Genomic DNA, 21,285 nt, shown 5'->3' on the forward strand with positions numbered 1-21,285 from the left:
TTTTATTTTTGAGATCAGGAACTCAAAAACTAAGTACGAAAATGAACCTTCACATCAGAGAGTTTCATACATTTTATTTTTCCTGTCATTTACATTTATCACGGTGAAGGAATAACATAGTATAATAAAAATGAAAGCCGAAAAATTTAAAATTCCGTAATTACTAGTGGTAGGTCGTCTTATGAGTCCGCACGGGTAGGTACCCACCGCTCTGCCTACCGTAAAGCAGTAATGCGTTTCGGTCTGAAGAGTGGAGTAGCCCCAGTAGCCGTTATGCTGTAAAAACTGAGACCTTTAGAAATTATGACTCAAGGTAGGCTACGTCGTAGATGTCTATGGACTCCGGTAACCACTTAACACCAGGTAGGCCGTGAGCTGGTCCCTCCACCTAAGCAATAAAAAAAATCAAAAATATTTACGTAACTTTACCTTTATCATTTACTTATGGGACCTCGTTATGTAGTATGTAATATGTTTCCTTTACCGATATTGGTGACCAAAAAAATAATGGACCGCAGTCAGCTGACTGTGTCAAAGTGTCAAAGTCAATACGAGTCCTAAAACTGCTAAGTTTTGGACATAGACCTATATAGTATAGGTTTCCTACTTCAGTGGTTTTGGACAAAACTTGAATCACTTGAATGATTAATTTGATCATTCTCCAAACTACTAGTAGTACTACAACTAAAATAGTTCACGTTAGCAGAGGTCGTGTTTGATAGTGGCTTTCGTCCAGTCCGTAGCTTCAATACGGGAATCACTTGCAACAAAAATTTTTATTGCGATGGAAATAACTTTTCGTTCGTGTCGTTTGATCAGCCGGCTTTTGAGAAAACCCCTCGCTTTAACAAGTTACAGAAGTGTAGTTAATGTCGCGGCCAAAGATGAAGTGAATACCGAGCTACTGACGAGTTTCAATAAAGATATTCAAGATGGTAAGTTGTTTCGTTCACCTTAAACAGATCTCACTCCTAATTGTCTATTCTTGATGAACTTGTTGGCGTTAAACGGGATCCAATTGCGGTGGCCTGACCAGACGATGCACCGGTTTTACATAAGTATACTGCCATTATAAGGAGCTCCCGTGTTTGGTGTGTCCCTAACTGTGAGAGTGATGTAGTGTCGTATTGGCAGGTACGCCGCCCTGGAAGCGAGGTGACCGCTGCGTCTGCCACTGGCTATCCGAAATCCATGTCTACAGCTTGCTGTAACCCTGTCCTAATATTATCTAAGTTTGGAAATCTGGATTGCTGCTTTGAATTGAAATTATTAAGTTTCTTCAGCTTGCACCCTGGCTGTTGATGGTATTTGTCAGGTCCACGATGACTGGATGAACAACTTGAATACCACCTTTAAAACATGAGGTCAAACCCTCGATTGTATTGTTATACAAGGGTGGAATAACCTGTATACAATAAAAGTTATTACACCATTGAAACCAGAAGGTGTGACTGTTTATGGTAGAAATAGTCAGGATGGTGGTACCTATTACATCATCCACTACATCTTAGTAAAATTAATTTGGCCTTACAATATCTTTCTTCTCTACCACCAGCAAGTTTTCAAGGTGGGTGGCGCATTTACGTTGTATATGTCTATGGGCTCCAGTAACCACTTAACACCAGGTGGGCTGTGAGCTCGTCCACCCATCTAAGCAATAAAAATAAAAATAAAAAAAATAAAGTGCTAGTTGGTAGGATAGGTAGGTAAAGAATTATTTTATTTTATTAGGAATGCCACCACTCATTATCCAGTGACTTCTTTAGTTGACTTTTATAGCATCATACATTCTAGATCACTCACAGCAGTTTCTGCATAACTTGCTCTAATGGATATAAGCATTTGTTTAGATGAAAGTAAGGTGCTTAGTTTTATCAACTACTGATATTTTGATAACATTGAAGAATTTTGTTAGTCATATACTGTTATGTCATCATTTTATCTGTTCGAAAATTGAAAAGGGTATGTATTGTTAACTTTCCTACATCACAGAGGAAAAAATTATGATAGAAATACAAAGACCATCATTCTACCTATTTCCTTCCTTGAAACGATTACAATACAATTGTGATCTCTACTCTAGATGGCAAGATGTAACCTAACCACGTCATACCACGTCATACATGTGCTGTGCTTCCCTCTACTAATCCTAAGCAAATACTTTGTCAATTTTAAACAGTAATTTTAATTAGTTTGTTTTAGTATTGATTTTTTTTCTATTTTGTGTTCTATGCCCTGTTATTTTTTTTTCTAGATAATACATAAAATAACAGTAGTTTTTGAATTAGGCTAGTAGATAATTTGGTGATTTTTCACCTTCTTTGAGACAAGGGGAAACTACCAAAAATAATTAGATAGTATATAATAGCCTATACTGTAATGAGGCATAAGGAAAAAGTCAGTTTCATGACAGAAGTATGAGAGTCATTGTATCTACCGTACCCTGGCTAGTGAATCATTCCACGACTTAAGTCTGTGAACTGTGAACTCAGAAAGATAAGGGGAAAAACACATAGCATGACGTTACTTTTCTATACATGAAAATCTGACATTGAAACGTGCTCCATAATGTTACATAGAAAAAATAGGAGCTCTTGTTTCAAATCAATCCTCCTGTTTTTAAGAATTGTCAATATATCCTCCTATTTATCAATAAATTTGAGACTAAACCATAGAGATATTTGTTATCAAACCAAACTGCTTGTTTTTGAAGTAGCCAAAATAAAGATATCCCAATGACCGCTATCTTTTTGATAAGATATTGACTGCTACATGTCTTCTAAGGTGCAGTTAAACTCATCAAATACATTATCAATAGTTACATAATGTTTGTTATCATTAAATGTGTGATGATATACATAATACAAGCCCATAGTTATCAATTATCATATACAATATGATGTGAACTAGAAAACAAAATACTGATAAAATATTTTGTTAACACTGTTGGTCTAGTAGAATAATCTGGAAAGCATTTTTTTGTTTATAATTTTTCAGCAGAACTGCTTAAAGTATGAGAAGATGCTATTATGACGATTGTGAATTATTATTTTTGTTTCACTATTGTCTCGATCGGTGATTCTCAATTTTTGTTTGATTCTTTATTATAATGATTTTAAAATTTAACAAGACACAAAGAAAATTATAGTTTTAAAACCTGTTTCTTCTTCTTCTTCTCCATCGCTCCCTCATTGCTGAGGATCGTGACTCCGTTTTAGCTTGTCTACTGTCAGCCTCCATCGGTTCCGGTCACTTGCCTGGTGTAGTGCAGCGCTAAGTGGTCCGCTGGTTTGCTCGGAGATCTGGTCGGACCATCGTTTGGGGCTCCGGCCTCTAGGATGTTTTCCTTCTACTTTTCCAGTGACCATCAGACGTTCCAAGTTGTCTACACCTCTGCGGGCAACGTGGCCAAAGTAGCGCATTATGCGTTGCAGACAGGTGGCAGACACCTGTTTACTCACGTATAATAATAATACATAGGTGTAAAATAGTAATATATTAATTTGAATGTAGTTTTTTTAAAACACTCTTTTCTTAGTGTGCCTTTCAGAACTTGACAGCACACAAAAATGCGACAGCATAGTCGTTGAGAGATATTGTTCCGGAATATTTATTTGCTTTATAAATAAAAATAAATGTTTCTTCGCATTTTGGCCCTCTATTTAAACGCTTCCGAAAGGATTCAGATTGTGATCAAAACTTGAAAGCAATAGCTTTACAATAGTCGGCTCTACAGTTTTCTCTCATACTACGTTCATAAAAAAATCCTGGACCGTAACCATATCTCACTAATTACTAATTCATTTAGAGAAACTGTCCTGGAACATCTATTAAATAAAGTTATAGTCTGTCTGTTTAGTCTTCAGGAAAATTGGAACACTCTCTATGTCGTCCATATTTGTAGTCTCCTCAATTTACCTTCTTGCCTAATTTTCGGATTTTTATTGCGGGGCGAGTGAACGAGCTCACGGCTCACACCGTGTCAAGTTCTTATCGGATCCCATTGATATCGAAAACGTAAATGCGGCCACCCACCATAAGACATGAATTCTAAATCTCCGTTCTATAGTACAACGGCTGCCCCGACCTTCAAACCGCAATTGAGCAAGCGGGGTGGTGGTATCTTTCCGTATGGACTCCTAAGACGTCTTACCATTAGTAAAACAAGAGGTCCTCTCATCAAAACTACAAAATTCCTATCATGAAAGCAGAGCTAGCCTTCTTAAATAGCCTAGATGTTAGAAGCTAGACTTCTAGATGAACTTCCTGCTGTTACCAGCTGCGAAGATATCATGCTTTCCAATTTAATTGGCTTAAGACATAAGTTATTACAACGCGGTTCAAATTTCGGCAGGCTTCAGGCTTCAGTAATGGTTGCAGCATACGCGTGGTCCATTAGCTCTAGAATCCCATTAACACCAGATAGAACGTGACTCGTTTACCTATCTAAAAATATCAAAACATTAAGTCGTATTTTTTTTAAATGATGTTAAATTTTTATGTAATAATAAGTTAATAAATAACTGAGAACAAATCACTGACGGTCATCCGGTCCCAAATTAGGAATCCCCGTGCTATGGGTACCAAAAACTGACAAATATACCTATATACGTCGAAATATGTAAATATATAGATGACAAACAGACCCAGACAAAGGCCAAAAAAACATGTTTATCACACGAATGTTTGCTTGACATGGGAATCGAACTTCGATCAACAATAGTAACTAGATTTCGGGTCGGTGCATAAAATCCGTCTCGTCAAATAACAGCGCACTTGAAATGTGAGCTCTTATTTTGTTTAGTTCACTTCAAACACAGCCAATGTCAACCCGTCTCACAATACCGCAGTGTGTATTCAAAAGTTGCAAAAATAAGGCCCGAAAAAGCAATTTAACGGCCGGAGTATCTCACTTTCGGTAAGTACATGAAGTATAAACTATATTGTAAGCTTTAAACTTATAAATAATATTAAATTTTGAACAAAATTACCGATTTTTAACCACCGCTACAAATGTTGGCCAAGGCTCGGCCAACACATGGACAAACTTTTGCTTAACAGAACAGTAAATGCATGGAGTAGATTTGTGTTGTAATAATTTTTTAAAATTTGTTAGCAGCACTTCAAAATTAGTTGGTTAAAATTGGTTAATGCTGCTTTTGTGTCTGTTTGTTGGACTCTCATTAGATACTTAGCTTTCCATTTTTATTTTAGCTTTCCTAGCAATCACGTGTGCAGAATGGATCTCGATTGTCGCCAGAGAAACAAGAGATGACTTTTATAAGCCAGCTAAGAACTCCGCTTATTGACACTGGACATCTTTGCCTTCCGTGCTCACGGCTACTGAAATGTGGCCGAAACATTGTAATAAAAATACCACGCTTGAAACCGTTTAAACGTTGTTTTATTATGTGCACTGGTCGCGAAAACTTAAAAATATATATTACACAAAAACGTAACGCTAATAAAATAATAAGTAATGTATAGATACTAACAAACATACATTTCCAAAACATAAAAAGTAAACAACTAAACTTTTACTTTAATTCATTAATAAATTATTTTAGTGTTAGGCGCGACTCCCTTACCTCCTGTAGTAAATAGAAATCGGCATTTCAAGAAGCAAAAATAAATAAAGCAAAACGATGTTAGTTCTCAGAGCAATTAAGGGAAAAGTTACTTTATTTGTTGCACCTTAAGATTGATTTAACATTAAAAGTTGTTTAAAATATGTCTTTTTATTGGTAAGTGACAGGAGTAATTTATTGCTTTGCTCGTTTTATGTGACGAATGATCGTAAGTATTAAATAATGTTTTGGAGATTTGTGACTTTATTACTAGGTGCCATAGTTGTTATTAGTTTGAAAGTAAAAGTGTTTCAAAACTTTTTTCTCCGTTTGTTAGTAAACGAATGTAGCTATATAAGTATATATTCACGCGGACAGTTTTTGCTTTAATTTTGTACGTATCCCTTTATCTAGTTACTATTGTTGATCGAAGGAATCGAACCACGACCCCCGGCGCAATACTTCGAGTCAGTCGAATGTCTATAGATTGATGTGTCTTTGTGATTCCCAGGAGGTGCAGTGCCGGTGTTCCGTCGCGCTCTGCTGTTCCCGACCCGGGTCGCTTTGCAAGACGAAGTCGGGATCTACACATACGCGGGCCTCTATCAAGCCGCTGCAGCGCTGAGCACCGAAATATCAGCGCAACTTGGCTAGTATTTTATTTGGTCATTAGCAAAAAAGCTATCATAGGAGTTTCGAAGTAGTAACATCACTTTGGTCACCTAGATAATATACTTTGATAATCTTAGTACTAGCGAGGAAATTACTCCATAGAGCGCCTTGTCGTTCAGAGCAAAATAGAAGGCACCAGACCACGTGGGAGGTTGCCCATGCGATGTACCGACTAAATCAAGTCGGCAGTTGGCGGTTGTTTGCATGGGTGTGCCCAAACCAGGAGAAGTAGCGATTGCTCGTGAGGCACATAACACCTGCCCACAATAATGATACTAAATGACGACCACGACCGCGCTAACCAGAGTGATGCGACAAATGAGAAAGAGTGAAGAGAGTGATAAGAGTGATACTATGACTGTGAAATTATTGTATCGTCATCAGCTCGTAGCGTTATTGATATTTTCGAAAATAATGTTAAGAAATTTATTTCTTACAGAGTCCAGGGTTCTCTTGAACATGAGATGTACTTATTTTTTCGACCTATTATAAAACTATAGATTTCACCAAAGCATTCCACCAGCAGCCGAGAGTACAGATTTTTTTACTAAAAAAACAAACTTTTAATTTTGTACAGAAAATAATTTTAAATTTATATCGATACACATATTCCAGTTGGTGAAACAGAAAGGACGATAGCTTATATGTGTGGCAACGACGCTTCGCATGTCATCGTGCAATGGGCTATATGGATGACAGGGAATATTGGTGAGAGTCTAAATAAAATTACTAAATCTTATTTGAATGATCATTGTTGTGTACATTGCGCGCTAAAATAGATTCTGATGCCCGCACTCTGATGATAGGACCCCTTGAGAGTCTGCACGGGTAGGTACCACTTCCCTGCCTATTTTTGCCGTGAAGCAGTAAAGCGTTTCGGTTTGAAGGGTGGGGCAGCTGTTGTAACTATACTGAGACCTTAAAACTCATATCTCAAGGTGGGTGGCGGCATTTACGTTACCAGTAACCACTTAACACCAGGTGGGCCATGAGCTAGTCCACACGCCTAAGCAATAAAAAAAATTATCCACTGTAAATCTGTTATAAAAGCCTAAACACCGCGCAAGTGCTCACGATATGAAATATGAAGTCGATAGTTTGACTGTTATGCAAACAAAATTAATTTATACATATATGTGGTTTAAAATGGCAAACCGAATCAACTGTTTTTTTATCCTGTTCATACTGGTCATGATATAAGAGCGAAGTTATAAAATTATTGTATGCCCTGATCTGTATCCTATGTCCCTGATGCGGCTGCAGATTTTTATGTCCATCGGACGTCAACATACAGTCAAAGATGTCATTATATACGAACACACACACACACACACACAGACAAACCCACACACACACACACACACACACACACACACACACACACACACACACACACACACACACACACACACACACACACACAAACAAAAACACACACGCACATCAAGCTAATAAAAGCGTTTTTAACAACAGTAGTTTTATAGGGAAACTTTTTACGTTATTAAATATATTTGTAATATGAATTTCATCGTGTAAACTTTAACTTTTCGTTCTGATTGTGAGCCGAATCGACACAGCACTTACAAAACTTTTTAACTTCTTATAAAGCTCCCTATATATAAGCGTTGATTGCGATTGGTATAAATTTATGTCTGAGAATGGTTACAAAACTGCTCGACATTAAAATAAATTACCAAAATTTAATTTAATCTCAATTCCAGCGGTCCCTTTAACTCCTCTGCATCCACCGGAGATGTTAAAGTATTTCCTTACGGATAGCATGTCGACGATAGTTATATGCACGCAAGATTACGAAAAGCTTCTGCGCCCAATCGCCCTTGACCTCTCCAGGCCTTTACTGGTCACCGGGAAAGATAAAGAGATAACGGCTCAACTGTACCAGCCGAATAGCGCTTTCATGAAACCGAGGGTAGTTGATAATTTGAGCGACGTGGGTAGATCGAACTCTTGGTACGGATCGAAGGATGCGCTTATCATTTACACCAGCGGTGAGTTCCTTTGCGTTTTCTTATATCATTTATATCATTATAATAAGGCATTATAATTAAGCAATAAACTGAAATAGCTATTTGAATATTTTTTTAAATGTTCTGCAATCGATAACTAGTTTTATGTGTATAACTTGAATGTAACTTGTTACGTCTTCTTGGCTGGTAAGGACCGTTGAGATACCACATGGATAGGCACCACCGGTCTGCCTATTACGGCCGCGAAGTTGAAGTTAGTGTGTATCGTCTTCCACCACGTGACATTTGATTTTTGACATTTGACGTTTTCTTCAATCGCCTATCACGAGATGGGCAGTAACAAGCAGTTCCGCTCTGATCTCCAATTTTTTTTAAGAGATTATATGTCCTGGTAACTAAGACCTTTAGGTCATGTTTTATTTTAATTTATGTAATTTTTTTTTTTGAAAAATGATAATATGTAGTGAAATGAAATGAAAATGATACTTTGTGACATTGATCAACTGGGATGAAATATAATCTCAGTAAAATGGTGGTAATTTACTGAGATTTTTTCAGTGGACTTTTGGAGGGTCCCGAGAAGCTACATCAAGTGGCTTCGTTTTATTTTCCCACATTTGTGCACTTTCACACATATTAAAACGTTAATGGAACCACCGTTTAAACACTAAATAGACAAAATAAAACAAATCACACAACTTCATCCTCGCGTTCCCGCCATAAAGTCCCTCTGATCTCCAAGCAAATTACTCATGGGGTATACAGGTACGACCAGTAAGCCGAAGGGCGTGGTCTGGACGCACAGCATGCTGCAGACGCAGATTGCAGCGCTACACAGCGCCTGGCATTACAGTGGCAACGACGTCGTCTTACACACGCTGCCGTTACACCACATACACGGGCAGCTGAACTCGATGCTTGCGTCTCTCGCCGCCGGCGCCAGGTAAGAGCTGGCCTGCTGGGTCCTCGAGTATATCTTAATGCTTGAACTTGAGATAATGGAAATACCGGATTTTAGGGTTAGCGTTTCAAAAGATATAAATTTTTTTATTGCTTTGATCGGTGGATGACCTCACAGCCCACCTGGTGTTAAGTGGTTATTGGAGCTCAGAGACATCTGCAACGTAAATGCGCCGCCCATCTTGAGATACAATTTCTAAGGTCTGGTGGTAGGTGGTGGTAGGACGTCTTGTGAGTCCGCACGGGCAGGTACCACCACCCCGCCTATTTCTGCCGTGAAGCAGTAATGCGTTTCATCTGGAAGGGTGGGGCAGCCGTTGTAACTATACTGAGACCTTAGAACTTATATCTAAAGGTGGTTGGCGCATTTACGTTGTAGATGTCTATGGGCTCCGAAATAATAATAAAAAAACTTGAAGCTATTTTGCCGTGAGCGTAATTTTCTCTCTGGCGTCTTTTAAGTACGTTGCGTTGCGAACAGAATACGGATGCTGCCGTCGTTCGTATCGCACGCGGTGTGGGCCCGCCTCCTCGGCATGGGCGAGAGGGACGACTCGAAAGTGAGTGTGTTCCACGGCGTGCCGGCCATGTACATGCGGCTGGCGGCCGACCACGACAAGATGTTCGCGGACGCCCGCACCGCGGAGTACGTGCGGAACACGCTCGCCACCCGCGTGAGGCTCATGTGCGCGGGATCCGCACCGCTACCCAGCACGCTCTTCGACAAGTGGGAAAAGGCAAGTTTCGTGGCCCGACTGTATGCTTTTTTGTTTTTTTTTGTTTAAGTGATCTTATGACCTGGTAACTGAGACCTTTAAGTCGTGTCTTATTTTAATTTATATTCTTATTTTTATGAAAAATGATAATATGGAGTGAAATGAAATGAGATGAGATGATATGGGATGAAAATATAATCTCAATAAAATGGTGGTCAGTTACTGAGATTTTTTCAGTGGACTTTTTGGAGGATCCCGAGAAGCTACGTCCAGTGGCTTTGTTTCATATTTTCCCACATTTGTGCACTTTCACAGATATTAAACAGTTAATAAACCACCATTATTACACATTTGAACCCAAAGAAACACTAAATAGACAAAATAAAACAAATCACACAACTTCACTCCTCGCGTTCCCGCCAAAAAGTCAAAAGGTCACTGTATATTTCGTGTACACTGCTGGCCGCCCACAAGCTATGCCAGGGCTCTCAATATTTCTAACAGTTAAACGTGTTTAATATCATCATCCTCCTGCCCTTCTCCCAGTCACCTGGGGTCGGCGCAACATGTTTTCTCTTTCCATACTCCTCTATCATATACCGTTTCTTCGCTCACCCCTTTCTTACACATATCATCTTTCACGCAATCCATCCATTTCTTCTTAGGTCTAACTCTTCGTCTAAAGCCTTCCACATTTTTTGTACATATATGTATGTATGTGTGTATGTGTGTATATATACATTTCAATTAATTCGTACACCGCGTGTTATTCGTTTCCAAATGATTCTTTTCCACCTGATGATTGTCTAGAAGAGATCGCTCTTAGCGATAAGACCGCCAATTGTACTTTTTTATGTATTTAATGTTTCGCATTGTTCTTTTGTTGGTGTACAATAAAGAATACTCTGTCTCTCTCTCTCACACACATTCATAGTTAAAACTCTCTTAACAATCTCATTAATAATAATAATATATTACATACCTTATCTAACCTTAATATACTTATGTGTAATATACCTTAATATACTACATTCAAATTTATATTTCAAAACTATTTTTATGGCGATGATTGCTTTTGTAAATACTTCACATGAATTTTGTTGTTTCATGTTTGTCTTAAATGTAAAGCGTAATAGCGTAAAAGAAATATTATTTACACAGAAATAGAGGGTAGCTAGCACAATATTTAAATGGCGACGAATATAAAATCTCAGTCGTCCGTGTACACGAAAACCGTAAAATATTCGAAATATCAGAAATAATATAAGGACAATAAAAAAGAATGCAAGTATATCCGTGATGCTGGATGTAGATATCGGGACACCGTCTCCTCGAGCGGTACGGGATGACGGAGGTGGGTATGGCGCTCAGCAACCCGTACCGTCCGCTGGAGGGTCGCACGGTGAGCTGCGTGGGGGCTCCGCTGCCGGCCGTCAGCGCCAGGATCGCGACCACCGGCACCCTCGACCCGCTCGTCACTGTCGAGTCTCCAGCCCCCGATTTGTTGGCAAGTATCATTATTTTATAGGCCTTTTCTATGAGATTTTATGACCTGGTAACTAAGACCTTTAAGTCATGTCATATTTTAATTTATATTCTTATTTTTATGAAAAATGATAATATGGAGTGAAATGAAATGAAATGTATTGAAGATGATTAATTTGAGACATTAATCAACTAGGATGAAATTAAATGAGACGATAAGGGATGAGATATAATCTTAGTAAAATTGTGGTCATGTACTGAAATTTACTCAGTGGACTTTTTGGAGGATCCCGAGAAGTTACGTCCAATAGCTTTGTTTAATTTTCCTACATTTGTGCACTTTCACAGATATTAAACAGTTAATAAACCACCGTTATTACACATTTAAACCCGAAGAAACACTAAATAGACAAAATAAAACAAATCACACAACTTCACTCCTCGCGTTCCCGCCAAAAAGCCCTTGTAGGCCTTTGCGACTTCAAAGTACATACTTAGACTTCGGTAGCTATATACCGTTCGGGTCAGTATCACTGTATTGGCTGCTTCGTCACAAAACAATAGTGCAGGCTTGAGTAAGATTATCGGTGTCCGTGGATCCCTATATTTCTCCCTATCCCTCTCAAAGGGCCTTTAGATGGCTTCTACCATGCCTTTTAATGTAACCTAAGCAATGCAAAGCAGCAGCCCGCTGTCACTGACACTGCTGATGTCCATGAGCGACGCTGACTGGACTCTTGAGGTGTGCGGCACGACCGTCAGCCTACACTGAAAAGAAAATATCTGAGGCATTTTTATTTTCTAACCTAATCCATGAGTTGGTACGTAAATTCCTCAGATATCACTAGAGAAGCTCGGCTTGGCCAAGGATGGCTCCGGAGATGAATACCGGTGGGATCCGCCCAAGGTCACTGTGCACGCGCAGAGCGAGACCGGAGTCTATGAAGGGGAGCTGCTACTCAAAGGTCCTGCAGTGTTCTCCAGGTCAGGCTCGAAGGTTCAAGATGTCGAGTTCGCAAGCTTTTTTTATTGCTTAGATGGGTGGACGAGCTTACAGCCCACCTGGTGTTAGGTGGTTACTGGAGCCCATAGACATCTACAACGTAAATGCGCCACCCATCTTTAGATATAAGTTCTAAGGTCTCAAGTATAGTTACAACGGCTGCCCCACCCTTCAAACCGAAACGCATTACTGCTTCACGGCAGAAATATACGGGGCGGTGGTACCTACCCGTGCGGACTCACAAGAGGTCCTACCACCAGTTCGTAAGTAAAATTAAGAGTTTGGTTGCGGGAGCAAGTACAATAGCAGGTAGAGGACCATTGTTTTTTTCCCCCTACCTATTCGCTGGTTTATCGCGGACGCATCGGACCATTGTATAGTTGATACTACTAACAGATTAGTTAAGGGACTTGAGTTTTAGATATGTACTACCATCCTATCTTGTTCCTGCCGCGATGCAGTCATGTGTTCCGGTTTGAAGAGTGTGGCAGCCGTAATACACTTGAGGTAGCAATGTCATGTCTCATGCTGAGTAATGAGGGTTCCGGTAACAGCTTAATTCCACGCGAGCTTAGTACTGGTGCTATCCGACTCTAGGAATTCTTCTCTGTTGACTTTTCCTTCAAATAGAGCTTACATATACCTCAAGAGTAGGCATATCCATGAGCGCTGGTAACTACTCATTATTAGGTAAAAAAAAATTTCCTACCTAAGCTGAGAGCGTTGAGAGACTATATCAGCGTCGCCTTAACTAGTAGGTGAGCTCACGGGGCTCAAACCTCATGACGTTGCTAACACGAACCCTAGCAAGAGCCGTGCTTCGCAGAATCTACCACCGGATCGGAAACGCGACCCACTGAGAAGATCCGGCGAGAAACTCAGTGGGCTGTGAGGGTTATTTACTCGTCGAGCCCTTCGTCACAAGCCACGGGTTCGACGAGGACGATGACCGGTTAGGTTCACAAAAACTCTGGACCGACAGATACTGGAACCGCGCGCCGAAATTAAACTCGGACGATTTCACGTCGGACGGCTGGTTCCGCACCGGCGACACCGCCTCGTACGACGGCAAGTTCAAGATCCTGGGCCGCACGTCCGTGGACATCATCAAGACGGGCGGGTACAAGGTGAGCGCCCTTCAGGTCGAGTCGGCCATCTTGGAGCACCCCGACGTCGAGGATGTCGCGGTGCTCGGCTTCGAGGATGAAAGCTTCGGGGAGATCGTCACGGCGGTGGTTGTGCTCAAAGAGGACAAAAAGCTGACCCTAAAAGACCTCAAGGACGAGGCCGGCAAGCGCCTGGCGCCCTACCAGCTGCCCAAGGTCTTGCTGGTGGTGGAGCAGATGCCAAGAAACGCTATGGGCAAACTCGACAAGAAGGAGATCAGAAGACTGTACGGTGATAAACTTGGAACCAAAAAGTAGATTGTCTTGAAACAGTAGCTTTTATCAATAAGACTTCATATTTTCCTGCATTTCAAACTAAGTGTTTTCATTGATATTTTTTGGTCGTTTATTATAAAGTGAACAGGGTTCAACAGAAAGGACCCAAAACCGTTACAAATATGTCAGCATCAAACTGATATTCAGAAATGAACGAATGAAAGAAACGAATCTGAAACTGTTATATCTGTTATGATTTTTAATATCGTTCTATTGTTTCGATTTGAATTTTACGGCTTTTTATGTGTTGGTTACTTTTCGTCGAACGACATCCCGGAGACCTGTGCGACAAGTGAGTGAGACAAGTGCCACAAGCTCTGAGTGGAAGGTGAGAATCGATTTTCTGAATTACGATTTACGTCATCTGTGATACGAACGGATTCTTAACTCGTTCAAATTTATTGATAGTCCACAGAATGAATAAAACATGTTACATTCTAATTGTGCAATTCTTAGTGAAAATCACAGATTTGGCTCAGCATAAAATTATCGACGCTTGAAAGGCAAACGTGACTAAGCGACAATAACTGCTTTGCACATAAATGATACGCAATAACCATATTCGATGCGCAAAAATAAAAATATTTCTATTATTTTATTATCCTATTAAAAACATTTCAATCCTACAGCTAGATTCATTAAAATATTTTTTTTCAAGTATTTCAACTTTAAATTAGTCTACTGTAAAGTTCACGCATTGTCGCTTAGTCACGTTTGCCTTTCAAGCGTCGTTTTATTCTTTTCTATATCTATTTCCGCTAATCGACAATAGATGGCGTTACACTTCTCGAACGTTTCCGATAGTATTCGTTATTAGGATATCCGTTTCTGCTATTCGCCGACAGATGGCGATACTTGTACCCGACATAATAACACTAGTCTAAATAATTTAATTTAGCGTATTTTATTTGTCATTAAATTGTATTCGACATTTGGTATATTGTTCTTCAACGCCTAACACTTTAGTCCTTTAGTACGACAAAGAGAACTCAAAAGTATTCGAAAAGTCGGACATAATGTAATGACAATAAAAACTACGATATTAAATTGAAAAAAATAAATTTATTTCGTTTATATCATATTATTATGAATTAACCATTTTGTTTGTTTTGTTTATATTTCTTTAATAATATCCGTTATAGCGTTGTTATTTTTGCGGTATATAATTTTTATTTTTAATATTACGGTTTTACATAACAATAAAACCGATATTATGTGCCGAGAAGGAAAACATACAGCATTGTATTATGAAGAAGCAGTGTGTACTTAGCTTAAATTCCTTGTCTATGTCCAACCATAGACAGTCAATTTAGTTCCATCTTTAGCCGCTAGGTGCTGCCAGCAAGTATAAAGGAAGCGCAGCCATCTTTGATCTTCATAGTCTTCACCAGGAAGAACTTCCTGCAATGCTGTATGTTTTCCTTCTCGGCACATAATATCGGTTTTATTGTTATGTAAAACCGTAATATTGATGTGCCTTTGGAAAACATACAGCATTGTATTATGAAGACGTGTTTGTTATCTGCTGGTGAAATTATTAAGCACAACGCTATGATGAAATAGGTAAGCTATAAAATTATGAAGCGCAATGATAATGTTCATAATTTATATAATTATTAAATCGAAAAAACACAGCTGTTAACTTTCATGTTAATTCAATAATTAAAAAATATTTATAAGTTTGTAATAAACATTTTATCTTGTATATACAAGAAAATGTATAAATTGTATAAATGATGTATATACAACATGAGTAAATGATGAGTAAATGTTTTGAAAAAAAAGAATCGTGAGGATCTTTAGGAAGCTCTATTATTCGGCAATAATTATTGTAAACGTTTGGATGATTTGCAATTGCCTCTAGAAAGTATTTCGTCTATTGGTTCATTATCAATCCATCTCAGAGGCTACTGCTGATCTACAACTTCTTAGAGATGGGTTGATGCCACTACCTCGTAAGGTTGAACGAAGACCAGTTTCCAATTACAGTACGGTATACCGCTTTTGTGACAACACACATAGTTAGAAAAAAGTCCTTACGAATCTTACTGGGCATGTCTTTAGTTTCATGTTTAGAAAGCACTTATGCAGATTATTGACGAAAATGGATTTCAATTTTAGACCCAAAGACTGGTATCAGAAAGATGTTTTTCTCTGTTATCAAAGAAACTGTCTTTAGAAATGTTGAGCAAAGTAAGGTTATTAACTCTGCGTCCAGTAGCCAGCAACATGGTTGTTGGTGTCCTTCAAGCTACCTTGAGGCGTGATCTGGTGGTTGGGTTTGAAGAAAACCAATTTAGAACTATTCTCGGATCTCATGTGAATGGGACTATACTTAGTAAAGTTGTAATAAGTAGTTGAATTTTGTTTAGTTATTCCGATGGCTTTTTTAGAATAGCAATTTTTATTAGAGAGCTTGAGAATGTTTGCTGTCCTAAATGTATGTTGTCCACAGAAAGTCGACAGCGCTGCTTTATGCAGAAGGATTGTTTTACAGGCAAAATTTTCTTTTTGGAAAAGAAAAAAGAATTTGGCAACATCTGCAGACTTAGGATCAATTTTAAAACTGTAGCACCATATGCACCATCTTCTAGTTGCTGGTAAGTATGCTGGCAAAGTGGATTGACACCAGCTAATTTTCAATAAATCTTCTCCTGTGTAGACCAGTCTATTATTTGTACAACCTCCCCCCCCCCCCCCCCCCCCCGTTTCTAAGCTTTCAGGGTTAATGTTTACCCTGTGGAGGAGGCAAGTTTTGGATTTCGTGCGAGTTATCTAGCGTTCGGGATCTGAGGGCTTGGAAACCCAAATGCTTTCGCTCAGTCTGGAAACACTACCAGGTAGGTTCCCTAGACACTGTTGAAGTGAGTCAGTACTCTGGGGAAAAGGTTGAAAGGAGGAATTCTCCATGCTAGTTGCATCCTCTACGGTCTGCTGAAGGTATCCAATCTTGGTCGGCGAATGGGTTTATATCCGGATGACCCCACTTTCGAAAAACTTTTGTGGTCACTTGTGGTAAAAAGTGCCATTTCGCAGGTTGATTTCCTCGTGATAGCCTATCGGCTACGATGTTGTACCTCCCCGAGAGATTATAAGCTGACAGTTATCTTGAACTTATCGCTTAGTTTAAAAATCGAAAGGTCAACCGCTAGTGAAATACTTTCAGATTCATTTTGATTGTCACTACCATTGCAAATAGCTCTTTTGTGGTTGAGCCGTTTCAGTTGTTGAGCTGACCATAGACAGGACGTTAATATTTTGTCTAATTGTAACCCCTACCCATATCCGAAGCTTCCGTTGCCAGGAAATGGTTGGTTTTGTGTCTCGGCAATGTTTGACATGTGGCTCCGCGTCAGCACTGCATTTGTAACCCGTACACATGTCCGAAGCTTCCGTTGCCAGGAAATGGTTGGTTTTGTGTATCGGCAATGTCTGACATGTGGCTCCGCGTCAGCACTGCATTTAATTGTCGACACATGCAGGATGGCCTGTTTTTTACGGGGGTGTTTTTTCTAGAAACTTCGCAAGAAAATTTGCAAGTTAACATAGAGTGATGTAATTCCGTCAGAGTTTGAGCTAGAATGTTGTTGAGTGGCCACTTTATTTCTCGCAATTTTTCATCGAATCCCTAGCCATGTCATCTCTTGAACCAGTGTACTAATTGATTTTTTGTAAGGCTGACTTGGCAGCCCAAATAATCAAAGAGCTTCACAGCTTATGTGGCCTGAAGACTCAACTTGGACTTTTTTTGATGGACCAGGAGGGACTTGCGTAGGTGGGATAACACTCAACATCCCTTTGCACGCAATGTTTCCGTGACTGAGCATGCTATGCAAGCAAAAAAGGTGTATTTGTCTTCATGGACCAAGAGAAAGTCGCGTAGGTAGGTTAACATTTGACTTCCCTATGTACGTAAGGTCTTCGCGACCGAGCATTTTATGGGAGCAAAAAAGTTTATTTGTCTTGGTGAAACAAGATCAAGTCGTGTAGGTAAGCTAGCACTTCGACTTTGCACGCAATGTCTCCGCGACCGAGCATGCTATGGAAGCAAAAAGGTGTATTTGTCTTCAAGGACCAAGAGAAAGTCACGTAGGTACGTTAACATTTGACTTCCCTATGTACGCAAGGTCTCCGCGACCGAGCATGCTATGGGAACAAAAACGTTTATTTGTCTTGGTGAAACAAGATTAAGTCGTGTAGGTAAGCTAGCACTCTACTTTGCACGCAATGTCTCCGCGACCGAGCGACCGAGCACCCTACATAATGGAAATTGACATGCCAGCCCAGATAATCCAAAATCTTCACGGCTTCTGCAGCCTGAAGTTTCAACTTGGATTTGTCTTGGTCGACCAAAAGGAAGTCGTCTAGGTAGACTAGCACTCGAGTTCCCTTTGCACGCAAGGTCTCTGCGACCCAGCATGTTATGGAAGCAAAAAAGGTTAATCCAAAAGCTTCACAGCTTCTGCAGCCTGAAGTTTCAACTTGGATTTGTCTTGGTCGACCAAAAGGAAGTCGTCTAGTAGACACTAGCACTCGAGTTCCCTTTGCACGCAAGGTCTCTGCGACCCGCATGTTATAGAAGCAAAAAGGTGTGGCTCTGAAGCCAGACCGAAGGGTAGGCATGTCATTTCATACTAATTCATAAGAAGGTACCGATTCCTTCCTGAAGGTACTGATCCTCAAGAAGTATCGACGAAATTTTGCGACCTATACTAGAAAAATATTCCTGAGAAATGTTCAATTTTATCATCCAGTCCCCTGGGTGGGGAAAGTTTGGTACCGAGGTGTCCGAAAACAGTTAGGTGTTTTATCTTTACGACCTTGTTCAACTCTCGAAAATCGAAAATTGGACGCATTGATCCGTCGCTTTTCTTCCGCAGAAAAAAGCAATTTTTTTTTTTTTTTACGGTATTTGGTAATCATACATGGTTTACAAATTATTACAATTTTGGTGGCACTCAGTGCCTCCCGTCGGTGTCTTCAATTGCCCCCTCTGGATTGTGCCAGATGTTACAGACTATAATTGTTTATCATGTTTGGCTTGCCTTTTGTACGAGGTTGTGACAAATAGGATTGTAGCCCTCCGAGGGACTGAATAGATTTCAATTTAGTATTATCAAACAAAAATTCCTCAATGAGTGGTGCGTTGGCAACAGGATACTTTGTTAGAGATCACGGAAATTAAACTTTGACGTCTTATTTTTATCCATACGGCCCTTTTTTCCGCATACAATTTAAGACGCTTTTACGGATAACTTGTACGACGATTTGCCAAAGTTTTCAGTAATTATGTTACAAAGATTATTAGTTTAAATCTGTTGTGTTTTTGTCAAAATTTCCGTATTGACGAGATCAATTTGTTTACAACAATTTTCGTTACATTCAATTGTTACACACAGTTGATGCATTATTAGATTTACAACGTCACTGACCTGGTGGGATAACGAGCCGATTCGAAGATCGACCGTTACCTTTGAATCCCGTCGTAAGAAACGCAGAGACTCCTTTTGTTCTTTTTCGCTTGACGAGCTGTTCGAACGCGAGGCGTCTCCATCGCGTCTCGCCTGGACATCTTCCCTCTCGGAAATTATGGAGCTTGACTCAACATCACCTCCAACAGATGACGCGTGATTCATGGCGTCCGATGATAGGATTGGTAAATAATACTCGTAATGATTGCAAAATAACACTCATAGAAACACAAAATAAATATTTTTTGCAATTAATAAGAAGTCGAATAAATATTTGTGGATTTGCGACTTCACAGTACGAAAGTACACAACGCTATGAAGATCAAAGATGGCTGCGCTTCCTTTATACTTGCTGGCAGCACCTAGCGGCTAAAGATGGAACTAAATTGACTGTCTATGGTTGGACATAGACAAGGAATTTAAGCTAAGTACACACTGCTTCTTCATAATACAATGCTGTATGTTTTCCAAAGGCACATCAATTGTAAATTTTGATTAATTACAAGCGTGGCTCGCGCCATAAACGAATTTCGTCTGTGATTGTTTTTGAGATAATGGCTATATGATGGATTCATTAAGAAACGTTTTTAGGGCGAATTGAGAGACCGCACGTGTCGATTGCGTGGTCCTGTGTCTGCTGCGAAGCTTTTTTTTATAGAAGACAGAGGCTGAGGAAACTTTTGTTCTAAGTCTTTTTACTGGTGGTAGGACCTCTTGTGAGTCCGCGCGGGTAGGTACCACCACCCTGCCTATTTCTGCCGTGAAGCAGTAATGCGTTTCGATTTGAAGGGTTGGGCAGCCGTTGTAACTGTACTTGAGACCGTAGAACTTATATCTCAAGGTAGGTGGCTCATTTACATTGTGGATGTCTTTGGGCTCCAGTAACCACTTAACACCAGGTGGGCTGTGAGCTCGTCCACCCATCTAAGCAATAAAAAATCCATACAGGCGTTCCGCATTTTTCGTCAACATCATCCTCATTCGACCTTTTACGTCATTTAGTTTCTAACATGTGTCTAATTTTTTTCCTGGCTTCAATACGTACAACAAACATATTTTGCTAGTAGAATAGAAACTAAACAGATACAAAATATTTAAGTAAACACATGCATGCATATGAACTTATTGTTGCCATATATGTATTGGGCTACATACAAAAATCTTGAAATATCTAGTGTTATTTAAAAAATGTGGGCAATGTTGGCTAGTTTGACGGTACTTAAAAAAAAAAAGATTTGCTTCTCGGTCATAAAACGGGGAAAACAAAACGTAAATAAATATATATATATGGTCCATTCTGAAAACGTGTCTTTTCGTAGTAGGTATTCGAGCAAATTTGAGATAATATACATTTAGAATTATGTATATTCGTTATACATATATTTAATAATATACACAGAAATATAATTCAAGTCTGATAGAGAATTGTTACGATTTATTTACTTTTTTTGGTCTAAGTAAAAACATTTGTGGATTAGTTATGATTTGATGAAACTGAAATGTAACTCCAAAAGCGACACTAAAAGAGATAAGCATATAGGTTTCGCCTGCACGAGAATGAGATAGTAATATATCGGACGGTTTCGCTTTTAACTCATGTGAACTGCACAGATTACGCAATTATTTTTTTTTCATCTCGCAACACCTCAACATTATGAATGTTATGTAATAATACTTACAGAACTAAAAATCACAAATATTTATGCATTATTTTAAATTTAAACAAACCAGACTGATTGTTGGAAATTGTTGTTAATAAATATGAAATAAAATGAAAACATTGGTTTTAATTATTTTCAATGAATTTTATTGGTGAGTTTGACACTTATGGCATATTGGAAATCGCAGCTCAGTTGCTCAAGAATTTGGAAAAATGCTGCACAGCGCCACCCACGTTCAGGGACTAAGGCAAAAATTCGATTCACTTGAGTGAATTATTTTGACCCTCGATCAAAGACGCCATTGCTTAAGCAATATATTT

The 21,285-nt window shown here is 39.3% G+C and overlaps 1 protein-coding gene and 1 long non-coding RNA gene across 2 annotated transcripts; both read left to right on the forward strand.

The window, feature by feature from the left end:
* The first annotated feature begins 551 nt into the window (after positions 1-551).
* Acsf3 (Acyl-CoA synthetase family member 3) lies at positions 552-14,271 on the forward strand. Its single transcript, XM_089735876.1, has 9 exons — positions 552-935; positions 6,079-6,216; positions 6,855-6,947; positions 7,961-8,248; positions 8,993-9,170; positions 9,669-9,924; positions 11,216-11,410; positions 12,227-12,372; positions 13,374-14,271. The coding sequence occupies exons 1-9, from the start codon at positions 785-787 to the stop codon at positions 13,813-13,815; spliced, it is 1,887 nt and encodes a 628-aa protein (XP_089592002.1). The 5' UTR covers positions 552-784; the 3' UTR covers positions 13,816-14,271.
* A 1,013-nt stretch (positions 14,272-15,284) lies between these two features.
* On the forward strand, positions 15,285-16,362 carry LOC149500652 (uncharacterized). The gene is made up of 2 exons (XR_016324796.1): positions 15,285-15,396; positions 16,289-16,362. It is a non-coding gene; the product is annotated as an uncharacterized LOC149500652 (long non-coding RNA).
* Positions 16,363-21,285: the final 4,923 nt, after the last annotated feature.

The sequence above is a fragment of the Bombyx mandarina genome, chromosome 20, assembly GCF_030267445.1.
Source record: "Bombyx mandarina strain Sakado chromosome 20, ASM3026744v2".
In the NCBI taxonomy this organism is placed as follows: Eukaryota; Metazoa; Arthropoda; class Insecta; order Lepidoptera; family Bombycidae; genus Bombyx; species Bombyx mandarina.